Source organism: Sorghum bicolor, chromosome 2 (assembly GCF_000003195.3).
Source record: "Sorghum bicolor cultivar BTx623 chromosome 2, Sorghum_bicolor_NCBIv3, whole genome shotgun sequence".
Taxonomy (NCBI): domain Eukaryota; kingdom Viridiplantae; phylum Streptophyta; class Magnoliopsida; order Poales; family Poaceae; genus Sorghum; species Sorghum bicolor.
In genome coordinates, this window is record NC_012871.2 from 11,174,175 (window position 1) to 11,189,980 (window position 15,806).

A 15,806-nucleotide genomic window follows, 5' to 3' on the forward strand; every position below is an offset into this window, starting at 1 on the left:
TGCCTGGCGTTTGCCGTGTGCGTGGATTGGACACACGGCAAACCCGACCTTTGCCGTGTGTTGCTCACGGCAAACGGGCGGACACACGTCAAAGGCCGGCTCTCCGATAGTGAAATTATATAAAAGAAACCCTTAAAATCCTCTATTGCTCTCTAGATACATAAACCATGAAATGTGGTATGCATTAAAGCAGAAAAAGGTGTATACTAGTTTTGATGAACTAGTTTAAGCTTATCATCAAATGACTTTGAGTTCAAATGTTGCACAAATAATAATAAAAAACCACCATAGATTTTACATATATCTAGACCACGAAATCAGATGCGCTACTAATAAATCATGAGAGGATGAAGTTAGTAACCTTTACTGCTGAAGAATCAGAGGGGGAGTAGTCTTGTGATGGCCAAAAATGAACAAAGATGAAGCAAGCTAGAAGTGAGTTCGAATGGCTCGGGCTGGAGGAAGAAGAAGACCCAGGATATATAACAATGGACCTTTAATCCCGGTTTGGCTTCCACTAAATGTACCTTTTTAACAAATCGGGACTAAAGGTTTAGTCTTGGATGACAATTGAAACCGGGATTAAATACGGTCCGGAACTAAAGATGCCCTACTGCAAAAGCCTGCCATCAGAGCCGTTGGGCAGGTGCCTTTAGTCGCGGTTGGTTTCTCAAACTAGGAATAATTATACCATTCGTCTCGGGCGCTAAAATTGCCGAGACCAAAGCCAAAACCCAGATCCAAAGTCTGTTCTCTAGTAGTGTATGACGGCAGTTTCTAAAACAATAATAAATAATGATAAACTTTATGATGGCTGGAACAAATATGGGGCATTCATAAGCAAGATAGTACTGTTCTAAAATAAGAGGTGGGGTCAATATCAAAATAGATGGAGTAGTTGTGGATATTTTAAATTTATTTATTTTTGATTGTGGGTACTCACTACCAGAAAATGGAAAGTACCTGTTGGCTTGAATAATTCCTGTCAGTTTATAATAAATTAACCGTCAGGAATTGTACTTCTGGCGGTCTAAGAATATCAACAGGAATAATCCTGAATATTCTAGCTTGTCATTTCTCTCAAGACCATAGGAATTCATGAAAACCGCCAGAGACCACAAATCACTCCTCATGGTCGGTGGTAACCGACAGCAGTTAGAGCATCTCCAACAGTTATGCAATTGGACTTTGCATTCTTAAAATTTGCTAAAAATCTTAAAAATTGCTCTCCAATAGTTTTGTATTTGACTTATGCATTTTGGCAAATTTGGCATTTGATGCACCAAACTTGGCATTTTTGCATAGGCACAATGGCTTGGTAATTTTGATATCGCGAGACTCTTGGACTCCTTGTCATGCTCGTACTCCCCACGTCGCGGTAGTTTCCCGCGAGACGACTCCTCCCCGCGCGCGACTCTTTTCTTTCCCCCGCGCACCGCCTCCTTTCTTCGTGCACCGCCTCCTTTCTTCGCGTGGGGACGAAGGAGATCCATCGCCACCTCCTTTTCTTGCAGCGACGTGAGGCTAGGAGATCCATCGCCGCCTCCTCTCCTTCCTTCACGTGACTCTACGCCAGCTAGGAGATCCATCGCTGCCTCGTTTTGTTGCAGCGACGCGAGGCTAGGAGATCGATCGCAGCAATGAGATCGGAACTCCCGTGCTATTCCATCTTCGACGCAGCTACGGTTGAGGTACTCCCTACGATCTAGTCTTTTGTATGCAGTTTGGATTACAATCTTTAGCCGTCTTGCGTAGAAGATGGCCGGTTGGGAGGATGTTTTGGCGAGAAGAATCGAGTAGTGCTGTATCGTGGACAAACCTGAGATGAATTGAATACATGGTGCTACAAACCTGAGATGTATTGGACGAACCTGAGATCGATGAACGTGGTGGTACGTGAGACCTCGAGAGATGTCGCCGGCCTGGATCAAGCAACGACCTGTTTTGGCGACCTTGAAGCCCTCCTTGTGGAAGCCTTGGGACCTGGATGCTGCGGTGCACCCTGGGACTATTGGCTCGATCAGATCTCAACGACCTGGACCAAGTGGCGACGTGGACTTGCGGGATGAACACGGCCGCGTGACGCGCGAGATAATCTGCGGCGACGGGTGAAGGAATTGCGCATGAAAAAGAAAGCGCCCGCGCGACGCGCGAGAGAATTTCCCACGACGATGAAAGATTCCCGGACAAAAATAGTTGGGTCCACTAGTTTGGGAAATGCCAAGTCAAAAATGCCAAACACTTGGAGATGAACTTATTTTTTCTTTGTCAAAATGTTTAGGGACTTGGCAAACTCCAGCAAATTCCAATTGCATAAGTGTTGGAGATGCTCTTACTTTCCAAAGGTCTTCCGTGGCTCGGGCGAAAATATCAAGCTTCGCGCGCATATACACCGAGCGGAGGCATGCCAAAAAATTGATGTCTCATACGTTACTGTTTTGTGAGTCCTATACGGAGCGGAAACCTAGTCTAGTTAAGCCCTGGGAGGCTCAGATTTCTCCCCCACGCACCGATTCCCCCACCCCCACCCAAGCCACCACCTCCAGCCCCTACGGCCACCACTGCACTGCTGCTGCCACGGCCTCCTCGACGCCCACGACACCACCCCCAGGTGCCTCCCCGCCGACCGCGCCGCTGCCCCCAGGGGCCTCCACGCCAACCGCGCCACCACCCCTAGGGGTCTCCCAGCCAACCGTGCCACGGCCCCTAGGGGCCTCCTCGACGACCGAGCTCCGCCCCCAGGTGTTGCCCCACAACCCGTGCTACTGCCCCCATAGGCTTCCTTGATGACCGTGCCGCTGGCCCCTCGTCGACGCCCGTGCCCCCAACCCATGGGCCTCGCCTGACGCCGGGGCCCATGCTTTTCCATCATGTGGTGCTCTCTCTCGCTCTCCAACCTCCCTCTCAGATCTGTTCCTATTTTCTTGCCTGCAGGGGATGTATGTTCAGCCTCGGAAAACTGATGATGAGATGCAAGAACTAATAGGTCAGTTTGGTTTCCCTAAATTTTACATTGTCTAGAAATTCATCGTTCTCAATTGCAGCAGGCTTCAATTAATATATAGCTTAAGTGGCACTATAACACATTCTGCAGGTATAATTTCCAGAGATATATCAAATATTATTGTACTAGTATAACTAGTACTGAGCCCGTGCTAACGCTACGGTAATATTCAGACGTGCAAATTAGAACCACCAAAAGATCTCACAAACCAGTACTCTCTAATTACAATCCAATATTTTTCATCATAAATGGTTACATTGCAATTCCACTAATTACCATACAACCACATATAAACTGAAAATATATATACTAACCTCCATCGTGAGAATAGGAGAAACTGAGAGTAAAGACTGGGGATCCCAATTTTTGAAGTGGCGCCTGAACAGAAAACTGAAGCGGGTCTGCAGCGAACTTCCATCGTGAGAGACTCTGAAGTACAGCAAACCATCAAGGAACACCTAAAATGACACACAAGCTAAAGATATATGTGCTTCAATAAAGCACGCCTTCAATTTCCATTTTGTCTGTTCGCTCCAGAACACCTCCAGCCACTGCTTCATGACAGTAATAATGTCTTCTAGGTACTTTACATCCCCTCTTCTCAGCAGCACTTTCCATTTCTGTAAAAAAATGAAAAAGTTTTATGAAAGACTTCGTTCTTTAATCTCGGAAACCCCTTCTCTATCCCCATTTTATTTCTGACATTCCATATAGACCACAAAACCATAGCAAAACAAAAGAACTTGACATTATACTTGTTGCATCTTCAGAGGCAACCATTCATCAAAGAAATCTTGTAAATTGTATGGGACTCTGTCCCACCTCAGGGCTTCCTTGAAGCAAGCCTGATCTAGCCATGATACAACCAAAAAAGATGTGATCTTCATTTTCCAAATCTCCAGATTTTTTCAAGATCCCGGAGAAGGAATCATCCCCCTCCGAGATAGCAGCCTTGTCTAATAGATCCATAAGTCTTTCCCATCCAATCCTCCATCCATCCCCTGCCCAAAAATTACTTACCAGTCCTTTTTTTTAGAGACATTAAACAGAGTAGGAAACTCTGATCTTAGTGGAACAGCTAACATCCAAACCTCTTCTCAGAAGAGCACATTAGTTCCACTACAAACCTTTGCAATCAACCCCCATTTCACATATTCTCCAAACTTGAAGATCCCCTTCGAAATTAAAATTGCGAGCCATATCTACCATCAGGAGAGTGGGTGAGAGAGCATCACCTGGTCCTCCTACCTGAAATCCATGCATGATGACATCTCTAATCTACAAAAGCCATATCGTTTAAATAATAGTTTGTGTTGCCTACCTCAGCTTTCTTTAAACGATGAAAACATGGGAAGCCAATAATAGTAAAACAAATGGCAAGGGGCACATCCTTCATAGTAAAAAACAACACTTTGCCTTTCATTAAAGGATGAAAACACAGGAAGCTCTGAGTTTCTAACATCCTCTCTAATCTACGAAAGCAGTCCTGAGTTTAGGATTGAGATGCTTGGAACTGATATTATTGCATTAAGGAATGATCTTAACAAATACCATCTCATGGTTACCGACCAGAAAAACCTGCATAACTGTTCGATACATTGAGGGCAAGGGATCAATAAAATTTCCTGGCTGTGAACTAATAGTTGAAGCAAATTTGGAATAATTTCCTATGAAGTTAATGTATTATATAAATATTCATATTTAGGCACCAAGAGAAACGTTTGTGATTTATGCATCTTTCACGTAAACAAATCAACCACTTCATTTTTTTATTATCAATTCAGATTCAGAAGGTCTTATTATACTCAGCTAGCAGCACTTACTTTTTTTTTGCAAGTGCGGACGTCCATACATACAATGATATATTGAGCTGAGCTGGTTAAAGACAAATATATTAGGCTCTGTCGAAGTGCATAGCAGCACATGCAAATCTGTAAGGCTACATCTTATCGACAAGAAATCGAGCTCTGGAACCACATCACATAGACTTGCAGAAAGTGCACATAAATCTCGTATGCAACAATAACATGAAAGGATAACAAAACAAGCACAAAGTACGTTCACCTCTGCTGTTAAGACCTCTAAATTGGATTTCCCTTCTTCCTTCTCCCTTCACATGTCTGGTATTGTGAAATCCCTGAATAAAAACACAAAAAATTCAGAAATGCTGACCAACACCGGCGTCCTGCTCTGATGCTCCACCAGCGTCATGGGGCGGTGGAGCGTGCAGAGCGCGTGCATGACCAAAGATCGGGGGTGTGGCTGGAGGAGAGCAGCGTCGACCGCCGGAGATGTCGCAGTACGTGAATTCGAGCCTCTCGCTATTCCAGCTTATGCATGCCACCCATTGACCACCGCCGCCGTGGCTCCTCAATCGAAGATCCCCATCCATGTGATGCCCTCGTCATGGCCACCGGTGACGTCATGGCCAACTTCCCGCTCACCTCCAATAGCACGCCGCCGCTTCTTCCTCGCCGAAACCCTAGCAGCAGTGTTGGCTCCTTGCGCGCGCACCTCCAGGAGGTATAAGGAAGAAGAAGAGGGTGGGGAAGTAGAGGGGAACCAGATCTGCCCATCACTGGCCGACGTGTTGGAGGTTGCCACCGGCATATGAACAAGATGGTGGTGGCGGATGTTGAGAGGCACGCGGCTTTTGTCGCTCAAGCGGAGCGGAGTTTGATTTTTCATTTTTTCCCGAGAAAAAAAAAGGTGCAAGGGGAATCGAACCATGGAGGGAGGAGTGTGGTTGTGGCCTCGTGGGAGGCTGGGTTAGGGCCGTCCCCGGGCAAGTGCAGCATGAGCGACGGCGCACCGGCCTCCAAATACTGTAGGCCTCCAAATATATTTTATATAGATAAGCACATCATTAGCTACGGCCTTTGGCCCATTAGCAAGCCAAATTATTCAGCGTGCAGCACTACAGTCCAATAACTTGTTAGCCGGCCGCTAGGGCTAGTCTGTCTGGATGGTGGGCACTAGCATCAATTTGTTTTGACGATCCAAACAGATAGACTTTCATTTTGTCAGAGAACGAGTAGAAACTATTGGAAATTCGCTTTATAGCTTCTGCAGATCAACTAGCAGATGGTTTTACAAAGCCTATTGTTGCAGCGAAGCTCGATAAGTTCAGAAGCGATATATCTTAACTTTGTGGCAGGCTAAGATCGAATGGGGGTGTTGGAGAACATTGCTCTCAGGTTGTTGGGCATGCAACTGCCGTGGATGAACCCAGTGGCGAAGCTATATGTAATGTGGTGGATGCGGATGCACCCATAAAATTTTTGAATATCAGTGAGTAGGGTTAAATTTTCACCATAGTAATGACTTAAATCTATACATCTACAAGGCAACCGCATCCCTTAGAATTCACCATAGTAATGACACATGAATGTCATTACTCATTCCACACTTTAACATGGATCTGTTTTATTCTGAATAAAACAATCTCTGAAGATTACATCATTGAACATTGCGAAGGAAAAAAAAGAAAGATGTTACGCGATCGATTTGATTATGAAACATCACAATGCAACAGGCATAGTCAAGGGGGACGCACCCTTGTTAGCTAGCCATTTTATTTGTCGAATAGCGGAAACTAGAGGAAATCAACTCTGATGATTAGAAGGAACATGCAGGTAGCTGGTGGCTGCAACAGGGTCGAATACTGAATGTTTTAGATGGTGCAAACACCAATCGATTGGACGAAAGTGTCAGCATTTGCAAAGAAGCCCACCACGAGCTCATCCTCCCGCACGGTATAGCTGAATGATGGAGCGCCGGCGTCTACTCCAAAAGGACCATACGTCTTGTGGCTGGTGACGATCTTAAATTGTGACAGCCAGCCTCCATGTCTCGCAGCCCCAGTGATCTGCTTCACAAACTCTGATGGGCCAAACTTTATCTGTAAAACAGCACAGAATTAGTGAAGGAAAAAAATATATCATCAAGTATTTATTAGGTGGTGCATATATAGCTAGTAGCTCCATCCCTCCCAAAAAGATATAATTTTAAACCAGTGTTAGGTCAAACTGCCTTAAGTCAATCGTTACTACCTTTAACCATCTAATTAATTTCAAAACATCCTTATAGTTTCGCAACATATATATGAACTATATACTATATAAAGTATTTCTCATAGCAAATCTAAAGCATAAATCTTATGTCATGAATGTATATAGTCAAAGATAGAAATATTTGACTTAGAACAAAACTAATAGGACTTGTAGAAAACGTAGCAAGTACGATTTTCCATCGAATATATTTTTCATTATACTATATATACCTATATTTGGAGTCTTTTCTGTTTGATAATAATTTCCATCAAACCAGTCAAGTTTAATTTAGTTTGACTTTAACCAAACATAGAATTGTGTCGTCGTTTCCATGATGAAGGCAGGCATGAACTAACAGGATTTGCAAAACAACTGCACTCACATGCATGGTAAAGTATGAAATCTACTCACCTCCGTCTTGTACAAGGGACTAGGATGTACTCGACCCCAAGTACCGGTGGTGCGGATTTGCCCGTCTTCATCAACATATGAAAATTGAATCCCTTCAACAGCACCAATATGGTAGATTGTCACATTTTCTAGACGTTGGGATTTGCCTTCCATTTCCCAAAGGGAGCCTCCATTTCCACCCCATGGTCCTTTCTTTGTAGGTGCAGGGACAACCTGAATATAAAAGACCATGCAACACGAGTGTTGGTTTAGGCCAACAAAATGAGAGAGCCAAGGAATAAAGGAGGGAGCCAAACGAGTGAGTCCTCCGCCTCTCCCTCTTCCCCTTTTACACCCCACGGTGGGGTTTGTATTTACAAGGGCTAAATGTACCATCTCTGGTGGCGTTAGTATTTCAAAAAATGCAACTAAAGGCTACAAATGGCACCCCAAATATTATTTTGTTTTAACACATATATAATGCAAAGTGATCAGATCTGAGGCCATAATATATACCGCAAAAGTGGACGACCTGAAATTAGTTACGCTTACCTCCTTCATGCGGCAGAAGAATTCAAGACTCAGCGCGCTCTTGTGTTAATCTATTGCCTACAAAACTATATACTCTTCTCTTGATGATACCGCGTGCCATTTCGAATTCACCGGTCCCACCTACAATGGCCCAGTCATTTTCTTCATCCTCAATAGATGCTCCCATAACCTGAAGAGTGGATCCTTCGAACCTGCATGAACAATATATATAATCGCTTTTGGTCAGTCTCCGCAGTGGTTTCAAGTCCCAAAGGCTCCTATGTATTATTGGCCTAATCATACCATATACTCTTATAAAGCTAAACCCCACTAGATGATTTTCCTCTTCATGCAAGGTATCCATTTCATTTCCCACTATGTGATCCATTAAATGCTATATCTCTTCATACAAGGTGTCCACATCATTCCCCACTAAGTCTATGTCATCCCATATTAATTAAAAAAATCTCCATGTCATCTACATCACGTGAAATACTTTAAATCTTTAATCTATTAACATACAAGTCATATATATACACTATTTGTTTCATCGCCTGTTCCTCTATAACGTAATTAAATATTTATTTTTTCTTCTATTAGTTTAGCAATATTTTACTAGATTTAATATAATAAAAGAACATGCAAGTCAAATATATATACTGAATACCATATAATAGTGCTATGTATGTAATGATTTATTTTTTTAAAAAAATCCCACGGCAACACACGGGGAGTTCACCTAGTTACATAAAAAATAAAAACCGTGGAACAAAGCAATAAGAGTTACCTTTCCACCTCAAACACCAGGGTGAACCACTGGTTCCAGTTGCCGGCTTGTGTGTACATGCCTTGCCCTTTGGCAACCAGTTTCGCCTTGGAGCTAGCGCCGTCATAGATCGCCCAGTTGCTCACACCAGTTTTACCTAGCCCTGTCTCCGGATGGGGCTGTATCACGTCTGACTGATTCGCGTCCCAGCCCGAATATATTTGGCGCAGATACAGCTTACCCACGTTCACCTTGGCGTTCTCCATGAGTCCGCCGAGGCCACGAGTGATTTTGAAACTGGCGGAGACGACCACTCTGGTCGCCATGGCCGGGACGTCGGAGACGTCGCCGCTGGTCTCCATGGTGGGGACGTCGGAGACGACGACGCCGCTGGTCTCCATGGTGGGGTCATCGGTGGGTGTGGTGGCCATTGCTAGCGAGCTAGTGGTGCTGCTACTTGACTCTACTTGTGTGTAAGTTAACTTTCTATGGAAGCTGATAAAACACAGGTGCGTCCGTAGTCCTATTTATGGAGACTCGGCCGGCCGGACGGAACTGCAAGCTAGCTAGCTCAAACAGGAGGTAACAACACCACCGACAACGAGCCCACCGATGCTGCATGATAACCTGTATATGAGACGTTCAACTGATCAGAGCACATGTTACCAGTAGTATTTAAGTTGCGGCAGTGCCGTTTTTTAGATTCCGAGTCCGTACAGTACACACCACCAGAGTGTTAAGCGCACCTATCTGACCGTCCCTAGTTTTCTTACATAGGTGAGTAGAGATGAAAACGGATCGGATACGGACGGATATCATCAATATCATATTTATTTTCATATTTCTGATCGGATTCGGATTCGAATACGGATATTGTCAATTATGTCGGATAAGATACAATTGGATGTCGACATCATAAATATACGATTTAAGTATCCAGATACGGATACGGTATCGGATGTTGAATGTTCAGACTCGGATACGGACAGATCTAAATCCCTCTAAACGAATTTGGTCTCGAATACAGTCGGAAAATATCTGTACCGTTTTCATCCCTATAGATGAGCATATTCCACTCAAATGCTTGGATCAGTTAGGAAAAACTCGCTTGCACTGTCGACAAGGTGACTCGGCAAGAAATCCAAACGCCATTATTATATTCTTTGTCGTCTGTTACCTGGCTGGGTATTAATTAGATGAGTCAAGGATCACCGATGTAACCAACCCGGCCGTTTGCATTGGTAGAGTTCCACCCCATATTCTTAGCTCCAATTCCTTGTTGATTCTCGTTCTGATAGAGTGATTCTAGTTTATTTTCGTGGAGTAGGGTTGTCATCTATGTGAGAACTGGTTTTCATGAGGATTGAATAAGCAGCAACGACCACAAGTGACTTTTCTTAGCTCTCAGCTCCCAGTATGAATGTATGGTGAAGTGATTCTTGTCTGTTACTCACTAGAAATTTGTGAGTTTTTGCCTAGCTATTTGGCCGGTGAATGTTTCTCTTGGAGAAACCGCTCCAAATAAAATTACCGCATGCTGGCCCTAAATTTTTGCTCAGCAAGCCAGCCGAGACCTTCAACATCCGCCCCATTATATCATTTGCTGTGCCCAAAAATTACTTTACTAGACATATTTCTTGAACCACTAGTTGATGGAGAACTGGTGTAATTTAATGGGGGATTGAATGAGAAGCAATGATGAAATGTGACTTTTAGCTCTCAGCTCCCAGTATCAATGGTGAAGTCACTACAGGATTCGGACGTTTTGCTGGGAGCCGAATACTCCCGGCAAAGGCTACTTTACACTCGGCAAAGCCTTTGCCGGAGTACCACCCGGCAAAGACCCTCCGGCAAAAAATTGGCCGGCAAAGATTTCTTTGCCGGGAGCTTTTTATCGAGCACCCGGCAAAGACTTTGCCGAGAGTAAACACAGCCCCCGACAAAGAAAAGTGACCGTCACGGCGCCGGCTCCGTCGGTCCTTTTTTTCCCGGGACCTGTGTGTCAGACACCCGGCAAAGATTTTTTAATTTTTTTTCCCAAATATTCTATGCCGAGAGCTTTCTGGGTAGGCTCCCGGCAAATGTTTTTTTATTTTTTTTTCAATAATTTCTTTGCCGGGAGTCTTGTCCCTGACACCCGGCTAAGATTTTTATTTTATTTTTTAACAATTACTTTGTCGGGTGCCCTAGCCCTGGCACCCGGCAAAGCTGGGAACATGAACCTGGCCTATTCCCAGCTTTGCCGGGTGCCATGGCTAGGGCACCCGGCAAAGCCTTTTTTATTTTTATATTTTTATATTTTTTGATTCTGTATTTACAAACATAATATAACACATATTTATATCAACAACAGAATATAGCACATCCATCTCATCACAAACTCAATCTGGCGTATATATATCACATCACCAACACAAGATCTCACATGCATACACGACATCGCAAACATAATAGTTCCAATATCCATCATCACAAGTGCTTCACGTTGTCTGAAGTGGCCATACATTCAATGCACTCCCCTGAGAGATATGCATGAGGTTCATTCGCACCAACATAAAGTGCTTCACCAGGATTGAGCTTAACAAAATTTAGGAAGAACGCTGCCAGTACACCAACATCTCCTGGGTACTGCTTCTCCAATGATAAAACAAGTTGCTCCTTCGTTGTTAAACTTCTAGCCTGAATACATGGAAGCATCATCAGGATGAATTAGACAGAGTATTAGATTAGCCAGAACAAATTTCATGAATTATTTCTTCAAACAAACATTATATTTCTCTGCACTTTATATAAGTCATACCCTCAGCCTGCCTTAGAGATGAGCAGTGCATAAACCAGAAGATGGTAGTAGCAGAACAAATGATGTAATTGACCCCTGGGAAAGAGGATGAAGATGACATAGCACAAAGGAATATTCTACCTGAACAGGCTTCTAATTTTTGTAGTTAATTCAAGCATGTGATGGAAAAAAATTCATAAGAGATATCTAGAAGATGTCCTTAGAAGCAGGGAAGGGATGGATTTGATACCATGTTTTCAAGGATACTTGGGACTTCCATTAGTTTTATGTTCAGAACTACAAGTAACAAATTGTTTCTTTCGCACCACTAAATGACTATATATTCAGTAAGCATAAATATCACTTTGTTGGCTACATTCAACCATATTTTCTGCCCAATCGGATCAGTTGCCTCATCTTGCTTCACATTTGTCATAGTGTGCAGTCTACATTACCTACCCAGCCTATTCCAGAGGTCATTTTGCCACTATACAGACACCGAGTCTGAAATGAACAAATGGTGACATGTTACCACCCCATTGACCAATATACCATTCTCTCGTTTCCACCCTTTCTCTCCCACGGGTATCTTCTCACTGTCCATCTCTAACCTTTCCATCTCAAGGCCAAAGTAGACCAACAACACAATCAAGGCATTCTATCAGCTAATCGAAGTTATTTCCCTGTAACTCGCTGTTATTAACTTGGTGAAAGCAGATTTCAGATACGACCTCACGCCAATCCCCCCATCCTGCCCTTTGACACTCAAAAGCTTCCTAGATTCTTCTTTGCCAACTAATTCCTGAACCTCAGGTACAGTCCTCAATACTTCCTTGAGCTCCTGGACATCAGTATAATAAGTTAGTAAATAATATGCACAGCTCACACTGACGATCTGCTGGAAATTTGAGTGTCTTGAACACTTTGTATTCTCTTCAGGATGGAATGCGATGGATTTAAACAATAGAATGGACAGTTATAAAAAAAGAGAGAATATGCTGATCATGTAAACTGAATATCTCCCAGAATATAGTATATGCAGTAACCACTTCACTGTCCCTTAGTACCAAATTCAGTTGCAACTTGTGAAGAATGAGATTAATTATTCGCGTAGTTGATTAATCCATTTACAGAGTACTACTTATGAATGCGATTAATTATTGGCAATTTGGCATAATGACCAAACCCATGAGCAAATTTAGCAGCCGGGGAGATGAGATCCCACCCACCTGCGTGGTGGCGAAGCCGCAGAGCGCGTGGAAGTCGGTGACGGCGACGGCCATCTCGGGCTTGTGGTTGGCGTCGCGGTACGTGGCCAGGCGCAGCGCGTGCAGCGCCGCGGCGAGGTCCCGGTCCGGGTGCGCCTGGATCGACAGCGCCTTCGCCACCGACAGCACCTGCGAAGGGGAATGGCGGACGGAACGGAGGCACAGACGGACACGGACCTTGGTGGTGGGCGGGGGCGCGCGGGTGACGGCGCGGCGGCGGCGCGCAGGCGGGGGCGCGCGGGCGTGCGGGCGCAAGCGGTGGTGGGCTGGGGCGCGCGGACGACGGCGCGGCGGCGCGCAGGCGGGCGGCGGTGGCGCTCAGGGGGGCGCGGGGTGGGCAGGGGATTTGGGGCGGGTGGCTTCTTGGGCCAGCACAGTGGGCTTTAGGTTAAAACCTTTGCCGGGTGCCAGTGCGCACCCGGCAAAGAATTTTTATTTTATTTATTAACATCTTTGCCGGGAGCTTCAATAAGGGCTCCCGACAAAGGCTTCTTTGCCGAGGGTCCTAGATGACTCCGGACAATTTTTTTGTCTTTTTTGTTTTTTGATCTAATTTTTTGTGGGGCTTTGATAGAGTAAATAATTCCTTATTTGAAAATTTGGTACAATTTTAAGTTTATAAAATATATTTACTTAATTTATTTTCATTTCATTGAATTTTACGAGTAATGTAAATTTAAACTACAGGTACATGAAATAATATAATTCGGTTATTCGAAAAATGAGATTCGTAATATTTAGGGTATGTCGAGGCCGTATCTAGAAAGTCGCATGAATTTTAGCGCATCATACTATCATAACATGAGATTATACTCGTGAGGAAAGTGTATTTAAATTATATAAAATTAAAACAAAGTCCGAAAATCACGAAACTTGTCGATGTGTCTTGTTATTGCATGTGGGGGCCGAGGTAAAAAAATTAGAAAGTTTGGAGCAAGTTGTGACGTCGGATGTTTAAAATCCACACATCTCTATATATACTGGATTTTAAACATCCAACGTCACAACTTGCTCCAAACTTTCTAATTTTTTTACCTCGGCCCCCACATGCAATAACAAGACACATCGACAAGTTTCGTGATTTTCGAACTTTGTTTTAATTTTATATAATTTAAATACACTTTCCTCGCGAGTATAATCTCATGCTATGATAATATGATGCGCTAAAATTCATGCGACTGCCTAGATACGGCCTCGACATACCCTAAATATTATGAATCTTATTTTTCGAATAACCGAATTATATTATTTTATATACCTGTAGTTCAAATTTACATTACTCGTAAAAATTCAACGAAATGAAAATAAATTAAGTAAATATATTTTATAAACTTAAAATTGTGCCAAATTTTCAAATAACGAATTATTTACTCTATCAAGGCCCTACAAAAAAATTGGATAAAAAAACAAAAAAGACAAAAAAAATTTGCCGGGAACTTAATCGGGAGCCAGGTCAGAGACACCCGGCAAAGATTTTTTATAATAAAAAATAAAAAATCTTTGCCGGGTGTCTAACGGCATGGCTCTCGGCAAAGGGTGACGACCGTTGGTCATCACCCCGCCGACTACCTTTGCCGACGGCCTAGCTTTGCCGGGTGTCGGCCTTCGGCAAATAAGGTTGTTTGCCGATGGCTAGACTTTGCCGGGAGCTTGACCCCCGGCAAAGGCTTATTTGCCGGGAGTAATACTTTGCCGGGAGTCTCTGGCTCTGGCCTTCGGCTAAGAAATCCTTTGTCGGGTGCCCGATAAAAAGCTCCCGGCAAAGCATTTTCCTCCCGGCAAATCGCCTGTTTCGTGTAATGAGTGTTCCACTCACTAGAATTTGTGGGTTTTTGCTAATTTGTCCTGTGAGTGTTTTTCATGGAGAAACCGCTACAATTTGGTTGCTGGACGGCTCTAATAAATTTTTGCTGTGCAAGCCAGCCCCCCTGCTTCATTATCCGCCACATTGTATCATTTGCTGTGCTAAAACATTACTTTACTAGACGTATTTCTTGAACCGCGCTCCACCATTTTACATTTAAAATATGAGAAATTTTACGGTGCTTGGAAATAATAAGAGTCATCCATTTCGCTAAATTGGATGGTTAAAAAATAGGTAGAACCTGTTAAAAGGAACTTAAGTTGCGGACCAAAACTAAAATTTAGTAGGTCCCGAGCTAACTCTATTTAGATTATGCAGGGTAAAATGGTATTTTTACATATGTAACCTAAGAATGACATCCACATCTTTACCTCGCCGTCAGGTCACCATGGCTACCACCTGTTGCCGGCACCTAAACCGATCGATTACACCCGGTCCTGAAGCTGGCATGCATTGTCTTCGTCTAGGCCAAGCGCGTGTATGAAGCAGGTCATGCCAACAAGGTCTCGCCGAGCATCCCTGCGGAGTTCACCAACCCTTGCGTCAGTTGAGTCATCGTGATTCTGGCCGAGGAGGCAGAGCTGCATATACAGATGCACCAAGGTAGGACTGTTCTACACTACAGAGCGAACAGATACCGCGCAGAGAAAAATCGAGTTCCTGAACACGACGGCTGGAGACGCCATGGTGGGCATAGTAGGCAAGGTCGGCAGTCCAAGCACTAATCATTGTTGAATATTTGATCGATGAAATGCGAAGCTTTATTTGTGTCTCGTTTGGAAAGGAGCCGCACAAACCAACCAGGCTGAAGCAAACTAGTAATTTGAAAATTGAAATCTGATAAATGAGACTTTATTATAAGTACCAAGTAGTGCTTCTCTTTGTCAACATTGATCTCCAATCTAAGATATATGAATCGCTTAAAGAACCCGAGCAGTGTGGGGTGGAATGCATGGATCAAAGCAGCAAATCGGAGGTGATGATCGTTAGCGTGGATGGAGGACGGTGCTACAGGGGTGAGAGGTGCTCCAATATTGTCTCTATCCAGCATTGTGCACCACCTCATCGTCCATCACCGCCTCCAAACCCTACCACACTCCCTAGGCCTCCGACACCCTGGGCTTGAGCACCGGGTGGGCCAACGATGGTAAG

At 43.9% G+C, this 15,806-nt stretch overlaps 2 protein-coding genes across 5 annotated transcripts; both read right to left on the minus strand.

Annotated features, from left to right (window-relative positions):
- Positions 5,972-9,320, minus strand: LOC8084584 (salt stress-induced protein). Of its 4 annotated transcripts, none has more exons than XM_021454572.1 (4): positions 8,765-9,315; positions 7,999-8,189; positions 7,468-7,680; positions 5,977-6,905 (listed from the first exon to the last, which is right to left on the minus strand). In XM_021454572.1, exons 2-4 carry the CDS (start codon positions 8,005-8,007, stop codon positions 6,678-6,680), a joined length of 450 nt encoding a protein of 149 aa, XP_021310247.1. In that variant the 5' UTR covers positions 8,008-8,189; positions 8,765-9,315; the 3' UTR covers positions 5,977-6,677. The 4 variants fall into 4 exon arrangements, 2 of the variants coding, with proteins under 2 accessions (XP_021310248.1, XP_021310247.1); XR_002450386.1 differs by having other exon boundaries at positions 6,142-6,905; positions 8,765-9,314; XM_021454573.1 differs by having other exon boundaries at positions 5,972-6,905; positions 7,468-8,189; positions 8,765-9,320.
- On the minus strand, positions 11,213-15,340 carry LOC8084585 (mannose-6-phosphate isomerase 1). The gene is made up of 4 exons (XM_021453383.1): positions 15,293-15,340; positions 12,752-12,919; positions 12,217-12,363; positions 11,213-11,422 (listed from the first exon to the last, which is right to left on the minus strand). The coding sequence occupies exons 1-4, from the start codon at positions 15,338-15,340 to the stop codon at positions 11,213-11,215; spliced, it is 573 nt and encodes a 190-aa protein (XP_021309058.1).